The 12831-nt window shown below is 33.5% G+C and overlaps 1 protein-coding gene across 6 annotated transcripts in view; it reads right to left on the bottom strand.

The window, feature by feature from the left end:
* Positions 1-12831, bottom strand: part of Csmd3 (CUB and Sushi multiple domains 3) — a 1141260-nt gene that overhangs the window by 1008129 nt on the left and 120300 nt on the right. For all 6 annotated transcript variants that reach the window (XM_087190703.1, XM_087190702.1, XM_087190706.1 and 3 more), the window contains exon 2: positions 5365-5587. In XM_087190703.1, the coding sequence (XP_087046829.1) occupies positions 5365-5587 (223 nt within the window). The remainder of the gene's footprint in view (positions 1-5364; positions 5588-12831) is intronic.

Genomic DNA, 12831 nt, shown 5'->3' on the forward strand with positions numbered 1-12831 from the left:
ACAGAATCTATTTTTCACAAAGAAGTTTAAAGTGAAACTTTGATATTGCAACATATAACAGGGTTGTGAATTGTGGAAATTGTAAAAATGTGTCTCCACTGGTAGGAGAAATTGGAAAATCAGGACATCCTTTTGTGAATGTATTACCAAAAAAAGCTATCTTTTTTTATTTGAGTGGCATTACTCACGGCTCAAAAGTGGCTAAACTAGCACAGCCTGGAAAGCTTAACCCAGCTGACTGTTTGTAATGACCCAAGTTCTATCACAACTCTGCTCAAAACCCTTTGATGGCTTCTAAACTCATAAACATTTATCATCTTTCCAGAGGTTTGCCCAGCCTCGTATGATCCTGCCCTGTTCTGCTGCTTCTCTGACTTCTTGGTTTAATCATTTTCGTATGTGTCTTACAGAATTAGGATCTTCTCACTGGCTTCTTTCCCTTAAAAATCTCTCACTTTCATCATCTGCTCCCAGGTGTCACTGGTTCTATGTCAGCCTGTCCTTGCTGACCATATTTAAAAGAGCAAACTCTCATCTCAACCAGTTTTCTATTTCTGTGAAGCAGTGCTTTATTATTAGGGTATGCCTCTGCCAAGGAGATTTTTGTACATTTATTTACACTGTTTTTTATATATTTCACTATACTTTTACTCTTAATATTATAAACTCACTGGCACTTTTCAAATCCAAAATGATAAAATTTATTTTTAGTCATTAATAAACTGTGATTATGAAGTTGCAAGCTACACCCTTTTCTGTATTACAACTTTGGGAATGGTTTATTTAGAATATTAAGCATTCTTAAGACCTGACTTTGATTTATAATAGTAAAATAAAAAACTGTAAATAAAAATAGGATATTGATAAATTTTTGTCACTTGACTGGGTCTCAGCCTTCTCCATACAACATCGCCGAATTGAGTTTCCAAGATAAAATGTCCTTTTTACTGCGTATTTCTCAGTAAAGGGTTGTGATGGCTAGCCAGTGATGATGAAAAAGGACTTTAAAGGACCTTTGGGAAAGCTTTTGCTTTGTTGACAAATTCCATAAAAATGCAATTATTTTTACCTTAGAGAAACAAAGCTATTCTTATTTTAAGCTAGTGTACATATGTTTTTTGTTACTGAGGAACATGCTAAACGATATGGCCTCTCCAAACAGGAGTGAGAAGACTACAGAGTGACCTGTCAAGACATGACAAAACATAATGAAAATGAAACATCTGGGTTGATGGCATTCTAAAATTAAAATGTAAGGAAAGACTCTAAAGAAAAGTAAAATGTAGGTTACATTGAAAATTACACCCTTCATTTCTTTTTGTAGAAAAAAGAATGACTATGAATTAACTGTTCACCAACAAGGTGGATAATTTTTTGTAACAGAAAAGGATGAATATTTTCATTCTTAAGTATAAATGAATTAAAGTAGTTATGACCCTTGATCCTCATATGTCAACTTGATTAGAATGAGGAAAATCCAGCTGATCAGTGAGGTGTACACATGAGTTGTCTGGGTGGCTCAGGAGGTGTGACTCTGGGCACTATACATGGTCTCTGGTCCATTTCTTTTCTAGTACTGTTTCCCTGCTCTTTTTCCTGGTCTCCATGCACTGAGAATCCTGGTTTTGTCATGCCCTTACATTCCACATTTCTGCCTTGGAACCACAGGACCATAGACTGAACCCCCTTAAATCATAAACCAAACTAAATGTCTCCTACAACACCTATAAATTGGGAGTGTTGGATATTGTGTCTCAGTGAAAGGAAAGCTAATATACCAGTTATCTAAAAAGACAATTATACATATCTAAAAATAAATTCATAGGACAAAATAAAAGTGGCTGCTAAATAAGAAAAAAGTTAGATATATAAAATAATCAGGTATATGTAATTACAACAGGTAATAAAATTAAGAATTAAAGATAAGACTAGTAACACTAATGAGAAATAAAGTACTGTGCTTTTCACTTGTGGTAATATTCATTCATGTAAGATTTTGCCAGGCAAATTAGTAATATGAACAATGCTATCTGTTTTTTGATATAATCATTCTGTACTAAGATTCTGTTATGGCTTGTATCTAGATGTTCCTCCAAAGACTCAGGCACATTTAGGTTGGGCTTTTTGGAACAGGCTGGATCTAGGGCAGTGATTACAAACCTTTTAGAGACTAAATGCCCAAACTGCAACCCCAAATCCACCTTTTTCTAACTCAAGGTGCCAACATTGCAATTAAACCTGAATACTAAGGTCTTAGTTTACAAAAAACAACTGTAATAGGATGCTTGACTACTATGGCAACTTGGCTCACATATCTGTAAGACAGATATATATGCCTGCTGCAGTATGTGTGCCATAGATTCCCCAGCACTAATCTGGGGTGTGTGAATGTGGATTAAGGGTGTGATATGGAATTAAGGGTGTGGATAATGGAAGCAGCACCCTGGGTGTGAGTGACACCAATCATTAGGGTGGTAGCCTGAATGGAATATAAAGGGACAGAAAGAAGGCAGGCTCACTGCTGCTGCTTTGTGGCCTTTTGCTTACCATGCCATGGACTGTTTCTCCTCCACTGTGCAACCCTGCCCTGGAGGCAGCTGACTATGGACTGAAGCCTCTACAGAACATGAAGTGAAATAAACCTTTTTTCCTTCAACTTTATCTTTTGGGTATTTTGCCTCAGCAATGAGAAAAGTAACTAAGACATGAACTAATCTAACAGATAGAAAATATATATTCATGAAGATGCAGATATTTGAACTAACTAGGAAAGAATAAAAACAGAATAATTAATTAAATTAATTACAGTACAGTTTATGATTAAAATATAAAAACCAAAAATTAATGTGTATGAAATTCTAATCACATGTGAAGTATGTGTACTATAAAGTAGAGAGATGTAGTACTGACATAATATTCTTTACCTAGAATGGGTCTAACTATTCAAATATATCTGTCTTTCACAATATTAGAGGGGATGCTTTTTCTTTTTTTCCTTATTTTGGTTTACTTTTGTGTTGAATACTTCTTTGTTTGAAGGGGCTGAAGGTTGCACATTGCATTTTTTTCAGTCTTCCTCATGAAAATAAATATCATTTCTTTAAGCACAAAGACCAATATCTACACATCTACAGTGAACAAAATATTACGGAGTGCATATGACAATACAATCTGTGAAGAAATACCAAGAATATAGAATATATTTCTAGTTCATTTTTCTGTTTATATCATAATATTATATATATGATTTTATTAATCACATTCATCAAATAATCCTACAAAAAGTAAACATTAATTCATTTATGTATCAGTATGTAAATGTTGAGCATGATACATATATATGTCTCTGTGTGTAACTGTTTATATAAAACTGTAACTATATATTTCAGAGCTTAACTCTGAACTGAGATAAACCGCTTTTGCAGTGATAGACTTGCCTCCTGCTACTTGCAAACAGCATTAACTCTAGGCAAGTAATCTAAACCTCTTTTTACCAGTTATAAAATGATCATGGTAATAATAGTAATTATTTCACATTGTTTGCATAGAGGAAAAGTTAAATACTGTAATGAATACAAAATACTTAGCATGGTATCAGGTAGCGAGGAATCACTCAATAAATGCCAAGGGTTGGATTTATTGAGCTTCCATTGCATTGTAATTCTCATGAAATCTGTAAATTAAGTGCCAGTGTTTCTAATTTACAGATTAGTAAAGAAACAATGAGAACAACAAATTAATTATCCCAATCTCACAAAGTCTTTCAAATTCCCAGAGGCTACAATTGTTTGTAAAAAGGGGAGGGGAAAATAAGAATTTGTTTTCTAGTTTTCAAGGGGAGCTACAGAAAACAGATACTTGGATAAACAATAATATCAGTATATTTATGGAATCTACCAGATAAAATTCAGAGAATCGCTTTTTAAAATTTTTATATTAATTATATACCATACTTAGCTTGTGAGACAAAAACACACAAAAGTCATTGTACCTTTGTACACATTTTTTGGCTGTCTTGGAATTCTGGGTTGTACCTTTCCTTTATTCTTAAGGCCTATAAACTGACTGGGTGGGTTTTGGTAGGGTAGATACCTCTACCACCCTAACACACACACAATGCTGCAGGCACACATACTTCTAGGACTTCTGCCTTAAATTAATGCTGTACTATTAGCAAAAGACATCCAGCTCTTAATGATACTAGCAATGACAATGACAGAACAGGTCAGAAGTATGTGCCCTGCAGGATATTTTTTAAACAGATAGATGTTGAAGGAGTTTAACAGTGGGAAAGGAATAAATTGAAAATAGACAGTAAATCAATGAAGATAGAGTATGAATGAGAATTAGAGCCCCACCTGTAATCAGAGTAGTGAAATATTCCTTGTATCAACATAGAATTTGAAATAATTTAAGCATATTTAACTGTCATTCGGGCTAGAAACAGTTCAACTGTATAATAACAGGATTTTATACATAAGTGCAGCAGTTACACACCTTATCTGTAAAGTCACTAGAACAGTACAGTGAAAGGGGTAACTTCCCCTTCGCTTGGCCACGCGGCAAGGATTACTCAAGCAGCCGCTGAAAAATATATCTAACTCGTGCCCTGGTGTAGGCCTTACCTCCGAGTCCAGCATTTTCTGCACTGTATTGTATTTTCATCACTAAAAGTGGGAGTGCAACAAAAAATCTATGCAAAAAAAAATCTATGATTAAAATCAGTTTCTTGTAAGACAGAAAAAGTACTTCATATTTTTATGTAACCTATTTGTCAATAAGAAATTGTGAGCAGCTATTTTAATAATAGAGTGTTAGCTGATTTTCACATTTTATCAACTAGCTAAAAAATAATTTCATTTGTTAGGACAGAAATGTGAATGTCCCAGTTGAAACGATGTACTGTTCAGATATTTATGTAAGTTATCTATAAGTAATATATTCCACTATTACATGAATACTGAATTTAAAGTGTGTTGTACTGTTCTACATTAAAATTGAGTATATATCCCTAAAGACATATTACACTTTCCTAGTACATTTTCATTTTACCAAAAGTTATGCCTATACTGTAATGAATGAAGCTTAGAGATCATTACTTTATAACAAAAAGTTCCTTTTATACTACCCGAAAAGGTCACAACGGAATTTGCATTCACTTTTTTTAGAGATAGTAATATTCTAGTTTTGGATAGTCAGAGATATGGAAATACTTTGATCATGAAATTCTATTTTTCCAAAGGACTAACAATGGGGTGGTCAGTATGACTTGAACTGTACCATGTGTCAAACATTCTTTGAAAAGTAAATTAATTTTACCCACAAAATATTTTCTCTCCCCATATCCATTCAAAATACACTAACCTTGTCCTAAAGTTTGTAGGATGAGGGTGTCCATCATACAAGGATAAGTAGTCGTATTCTTCTTCTAGTGCAAATGACTGAAACACAATTTGTATTCTATTTCCTTCTTCTGCTATTATTACCCATGTACAGTTTGCGCCATTTGGATATCCATATGGAAAACCAGGGCTTTCTATAGTGCCATTAAGTCCTTTTAAAGTTCCACCACATGTATAAATAAATCCTGCAATAAAAACAGATAAACAGATATTAATATTATTTAGAAGAAAAAAGTTAAGGAAATTAATATTTAGAAAAGTCTTATTTTTCTGAAACAAATGTTAATAATAATTTTGTAAATGACATTTTAAGAGCTAGATAAATTATGTATATATTTATATTATGTATATATATTTATAGTGGACATAAATACATATGTAAAATAAAATAACAAAATGCTAAAATTAGCATTTTTCATGTTGAGATTAATAATAATAAACCAATCAATGAAATAAAATCATCCCATGCATCTGATTCATTATCCACTACATTCTTCAACAAACACAATTCTGGTACATGCTGTCTTCCTTAAAGTGATTTCAGATCTAATTGTGGAAATGTATAAATAGCATTGAAAATTTAATGACTATAGTAGGCATATTAAGTTTCAATTCATTTTACCTTTTCTTGGCAAAGGATAATATTATTTTGCATATCTATAATTCTACTGTGTGTGTCTCATGTTTTAGGGAGTTCTGTTCCACCCTGATTATCAGGAAGGAGGTTTTTAAAAGGCCATGCATTTGTTCTAATTTTTATCAGAGTATTTGGCATAGTTTGGATATGATCCTAAATTAACCACATCAGTGTCAATCACAAAGTGGGGGCCATATATTGCATATCATTTCTGAGCAACTGATGGAAAAGATCTCAACTTCTGTTCCAATTCTATCAGAGGTCTAAGTCTTTGAAACCGTGACTCCTAGAGACTCTTAGAAAGTTTACTATATCCCTTGAAGAATTAATTTATTTGAATATATATTTGAATATATATTTGAATATATGGTGTCCTTTAGTCTATGATGTAATATAAAACTCCAAGAGTAATATGATAATCAGATTAATACGCTGGATAGTTTATTTAGACAATATAAAGCTTAGATCTAGAGGCAGATACTTAGTATCAGAGAACACCTCATTCAGATATTTTCTACATTTGCAGGTCTCGCCTTAAATTTAAATGCCAACAATCTATAAATCAGAGACCCTTTGGAAATGTGAGGAAGGAAACTCGTTCCACAGGATCTGTACCATCAGTGTTTGGGATGAATGTAGAAATGAATGAAATTTGGAACTACTCTCTCTCAAGGAAAGAATGAGTGTGGTTTATATAGGGGCAGTTATTTTTGGAAAGTGAGAGAAGCCCTGCTCAGAAGTTGAGAAGCCAGACTGCATATGGTGGAAGAGAGGGAAATTTTGAATGTTACACTCTCCTCACCATTTGCATCTTATGTCCCTTCCGGAAATCACTTTTTCACTAAACAGCTATGTGTTCTAGAGTAGCTGAGCCAGTGACTCTGGGGGTGATAACAGTGGCTTAGGACTGGCTTAAAAAGGTAAAATCCTATCCTCTAAGCCATATTCATTTTGGGAATGCACTCTTATTACCTCCACAAATGGCAGAGTCTTAAGGATAGGATATGACATAATGTTTTGATTATTCTTCTGCTCTTTAAAAAATTAACCAATGATTTGGATCGGGTAGAAGTCTAATTTTAAATTAATATTTGTATACATTCATATGTTTTTTTCTCATGCCCTAAAAGGTAAATGGGACATTTTATGATAATAAATAAATAAATAAATAAATAAATGGTCTTTTAAATTGCTTCTAGCAGAGAAATTACTTTGAAGCCTTGGGTAATTAGCTATCACCCATTTCTATAAGTTTCCTGCCTCAATAGCTCCCAATTTGAACTTTATAACAAATGCAAGCATGAATCCCTTCAGCTACCATCTGATCTATGGAATGTTGTATATATTCTCAAGCCCCATAACCCTGATGGCTTTAGAGAAAGGACATATGTCCTAAAGTAACATAGCTGGCTTTGTCCACTAATTCTTTACAGGCCTGATCATTCATGCACTTCACATCCTTTCTTTTTTCCCTTTAGAAAAGTTAAGAATTACATCTACTTTAAGCTACCTTGCCTGTATTTTTCATTTTATTTTCATTTTTGTTATGACATTATCGATTATGATGAAGTATATTTCCAAGACTAGGTTTAAGTCTTTCACTAAAAAATAACATAAGATCAGAAATACATAGTTATTAAAAGTAAATAAAATCTCTCCTTACTTACAGATGTTTCACAAGACTGATTTAGTAATCAGCTCAACTTTTCTAGGTCTTTCTAATTGTATACACATATACACTTATTTCTATATATTGATATTTTTTCCAAATGGTTTCAGGGATACTATACCTCACTGATATTATTCTGACCCAGATATATAGTTCCACTACATTTCCACTTATTGATTGATTCAGTGCCAGGGATCAAACCCAGAACCTCATTCATGCTAGGCAAACAATCTACCATTATTTTTCCCACATCCTGAGCCTACTACATTCTTTTTCAATGACTGTGTAGGCACATAACATATGGTATGCCTTTATTATCATTTTCTTATTGATAGCTTCATTTTCATAGTTATGGATGTGTAAAAAATAACACTAGGCACGTTCTCTTGTGCCCTTGTATAATATATCTTTAAAATGGAATCCCAGAAGTGGTATCGCTGAGTTTTAAACTTACGTAGATATATTCAAACTAAATTCAATACATTAAAAAGTTTATGCTGATATCACCATAATATGAAGCTTCCCACCCTTAACCTGAAGCATGGCCACATTAGATTTTTTGAAAGAAAATTGTATAAGACAAAAATGGCATACTATTTTATTTTTCATTTCTCAGAGTACAACTGAGATAAATATCTTGTTATGTATTTTGCAGTTATTCACGGTTTTCTCTAAGGAGTTGCCTGTCTGTATCATTTGCATGTTTGAAGGGCTACATTGTCTTATTTCATGAATCTGTTAGGCTCCAATTGCTGAGGTTTCTGTTGTTCCATTGGTAATCTATATTTGCATTTGTATACACATTTCTAAATAAAACAACTTTGCTCCTTCTTTAGAATTCATTCCTCTCATAAAATCAGGGCAGCTTATTGTGCTTTATAGTGTATGTGTATTATTATCCTCTTCTCTGCTAGTCTTCTCCGATAATGCTTCTTCGTGTTCCTTCACATGTTCATCGCGTACACTGAGCCTTAGAGGTAAAATGTTGGGATATCACTTTATCTTGTCCTCTGGAAATCAAAGTAAAATGTGAGACAGTGGGGCAGTTATGTTATTGCTACAGACATAGGCAAGGGCGAGGATCTGGTTAAGCACCTGGCCCTGCAAACACAGGGAAGCAAACTTAATAAATCAGTGTAGGGTGATGGAAAATCCTTCCTCAAACTGGCATTGCAACGTTTCTCAGATTCCGTCTGGTAGTTTCTGAAGGCCTCATGCATGTTGTACTCTTCACATCTTGACGATTAAGGTCCACTGAAAACAGTTGATTTATACTTGAAGCATAATCAGAATTATATGTTTTGGTCATATTTTCAACAAGAGTTTGATTAACAAAATATTTTCCAACATTTTCCTTATTTTCTTTTGATGCACCATCTCAGTTTTCCTGCATACACTAAACAAGACACTGACTAAGTGTGCCACATTTTACATCATATCTCAAGATTTACTTTTTCTCTTGTGTTATCCAAGGGCCATGACAACGTAACATTCGTAACTGCACTTAACAAATTTGTGTTTTCATCAGCCATCTTCATAAACCACTGTAACTAGCCTGCTACGCCCGTTATGTTGACAGGATTCCTACAAAGGCTAGTCATAAACTTCCCATGATCAAGCTGGTTGTTTCTTATTGTTGTCATTGTTATGCATTTGGAACAGTTAATCATTCTCTTTCCTTTGGGGATTTCTTTCCATTTCTTCAGTGCTTCCCCAAACTCAGGGACTTCTGCTTCTAGAAACAAACCTCTGCTAGATTTCTGTCTTCTTTTATTTTTTACAGGTTCCTCAGCAACCACGCACATAGCTGCAAACACAATTGTAAATATAATCTTGTTATAGGATGCAGTTTACCACAGTGAGCTGTGAGGGACACATATCTTCATTTACATATTACCATCTCTCTTCTACATATCTCTATGCAGATACAGTGAACCTTGTCAAAGCTTAGTCATCCATAGCTTTGGGGAATCTTTTCCTTTCCTTTAATTTCACCATTTCATTCTTTAAATATTTCTCAAATCTGTCTCTCACTTTTTCTTTGTTTGTCAGTTCTACATTTTTAAGATTTAAATCAGGTCTTCCTCATCTCCTGTCTGTCACATTTTGACTCCACCATATCTCTCCTTCACGGCTTTGCCTGTCCATTCAATTCTCTACACTGCTGCTGAGGTCATTTCTACCAAACCCTGACCCTCCGTGTCATGGCACATGCCTATAATCTCAAGGACTCAAGGAGGCTGAGGGGGGAGGATCTTAACTTAGAGCTCAACTTGGGAAATTTAGGAAGTTAGCGAGGTTCTGTTTCAAAGTGAAAAAGAGTTGGAGATGTAGCTCACTCCAAAGGGCATGGGTTTAGTCCCTAGTACTTCCAACAACACACCTGGCCTCTCCTCCCAATAACACACACACACGCGCACACTCACACACACACTCACACATCTTACCATTTCCTTGCTCAACATTATTCTCCAGCTACTCCTCAATGTCAAACATTCACCCTTCTCTCTGTATACCTTACATATCAACTGACAGATTTTTTTTTCCATTTTACTGAACCAGGTTTCATCTTTAATTTTAGACCCACAAATTGGATTCTTAAAATTCTTGGAGGTGACTCAGAAAGAGTTCTCCATAGTGGACTCATGACTGGTTCCGCTGGACAGAGCAGGCCATGGAGGGGCATGAAATTGTTCCACAGTGTTCTCAGCCACTCAATACACACTGAAGTAGGGGGCATTTGCCAAGCAGCTTTTGCTTCCCTTGTTAATACCTTTGCTTTTAATATTTACCATCTGTGGTATAATTTTTTGTACAAACTAAATCTTCTGAGTACTTCAAAAATTTGTTTTTAAACCAAGTTGACTCAGGATAGAACCTAGCATTTAGTGGAAATGCAGTATTTTTTAAATAAATAATTTCTTACTCCTGGCCTTTTTCTTTTTTGCCAAAACCGTACAATAAGCCATATTTCCCTAGTGAGGAATTTTTGAATATTTGCTTTTGATAAATTTGGGGGTATGAATAATTTTCTTATAAAACTCAATGGAAAAACACATTTATACATGCATTAGAAGAGCTAATAATATTGTGGAAAAGTATTACTTTACTGAAGTGTCTAAAAGCTTTCAGAAAATAGTAATTTTATGTGAAATATCTCACATGACATCACCTCAAAGATGCCTTCTTTTGATTTTTAACTATTTTTATTATAAATGCAGTAGATATACAAAGAGTGTGCTAAATAAATGTACATACATGGAAAATTCAATAAATAATCACAAATAGGAAATGTACTTTATCAGTAGGTACATCCAGAAGTGAAACTACCCCTGTTCTTTAGGCTGGAACTGTTTGTTTGCCGTCAGAATATCTTTCTTTCCTCCTTGAATTAGTCATTATATGCAGACCAGTAGAATTTTCTAAACTTTTACATCTAATTGTATTGGATATTTATGAATTTCTATTCTTACTCATGATAAAATGGTCCTTTATTTTCTTCTCAATGGTTTTGGTTTACCTTTCACATTCAGGTCTAGAATCAATCAAATATTGTAGATAGCCTATTTTTATATTGTAGAATTTATGCATATTTTTAAAGGACATACCCAAACACTTTTCTCTTTGGGTCAGTATATCAAATATATCTAAAGATTTCCATGAATATATGATGAATACCTTTTAGTGAGTAAGAGGTATTCATTCTATTTGAAACTTGAGTCCCTCAATCTGTTGCCCAATGATAAAAAGAAGTGTAAGGTGGGAACGGGTTTTAGCACAATGAAATCATTGTAGACAAAACTATTAGGCTGCATTGTCAGTGTTCATTAAGGGCCAAAACCACACCTGTGCCACTTAAAATTTTTCCCTGTTCCTAGAAAATTACCATAATGAATGTTCCATAACCCATAGGCTACATTTTAACCTCAGATTATCAGAATAATGGAATCAAGGTCTCAGGTTGAGGAGTCTACCAGAAATAACTTGTAATAATTAATCTCATAAAAGCAGAGATGAAAAAGTACAGTATCAATATTTCCTCCAATGTATCTATTTTCTCTGTGTACAAAGATAAGTAAGAATACATATTACATTATGAGACATTTGTAATTCATTTACAAAAATGAATTACCACACATTTATTTTGAGTAAGATGATTTGTGATTATCTTTCAAATATTTAATAACAACTAGTTTGATTAGGTTTCTATGATTACCTTCAGAATGCATGGGCATTTGCTTTTTACACTAATCTTATGATAAGTAATGGTGTTTTTCACTTATTCTCCAGATTTTTATGTTTAAGAATTTGAGTAAACATCCTTGCTTTTTATACATTCTTTCTCATTCATGTTGAATTTGTTTGATGATAAATTCTGTTCATTCGGATGCCATTCTATTTTGATGGAAACAATATTGTTCTGTGCTGGTCTAAATTATAGATTCATTGGTTTAAATCTGAAAGGATAATCTAACTTTCATTATTTCTATCTATTTCCTGGTGATCTGCTCTGTAATACCTACAACAACAATAGCACTTTCTTTTCTATTAAGATAACTGATTTTTCTCAACATTAAAAACAGATCATTAAAATTGTCTCCCAAATAATTCATTTATTCTGGGATTTCTATTTTTGAGGTGCTTATTTCATTTTTATTTAATCTTTACAATAGGGAAATATTTATCTTATTACACTCTATATTTTAAAGCCAAAGAAATATAGGTGTGTGCTTTATCTGTAAAATTTAGTGTGTGTTTCTCTCTTTGGGTCTCTGAATTATTAACTTATTCAGATTATTCATTGCTATTAAATAAACTCTTCTGCACACATTTAGGTTATTGAGTTCTGATTCTGTGATTTCAGGCCTTTATTCTCAAAGGAAATAAAGTGTGTAGAGTTCAGACAGTTAATTTTGTAAAGTTTATAACCCATTCCAAATTTATGGGCATGACATTTCAAGCTTTTTACCTTCAAACCTTTTGATATTTGAGTCAGTTTACCCTTATATATTTCAGAAAAAAGGGTAGGAGAAACTCATTAAAAAGATATCATTAATGGTAGAAGTGCAAATAAACCTCAAAAAGTAAAAATTGTTTCCTTAGATTGTACCTAATTTTGAAAG

This window comes from Heterocephalus glaber, unplaced genomic scaffold (genome assembly GCF_053883595.1).
Source record: "Heterocephalus glaber isolate CG9 unplaced genomic scaffold, H.glaber_assembly_v1.0 deba00001555, whole genome shotgun sequence".
Classification (NCBI taxonomy): domain Eukaryota; kingdom Metazoa; phylum Chordata; class Mammalia; order Rodentia; family Bathyergidae; genus Heterocephalus; species Heterocephalus glaber.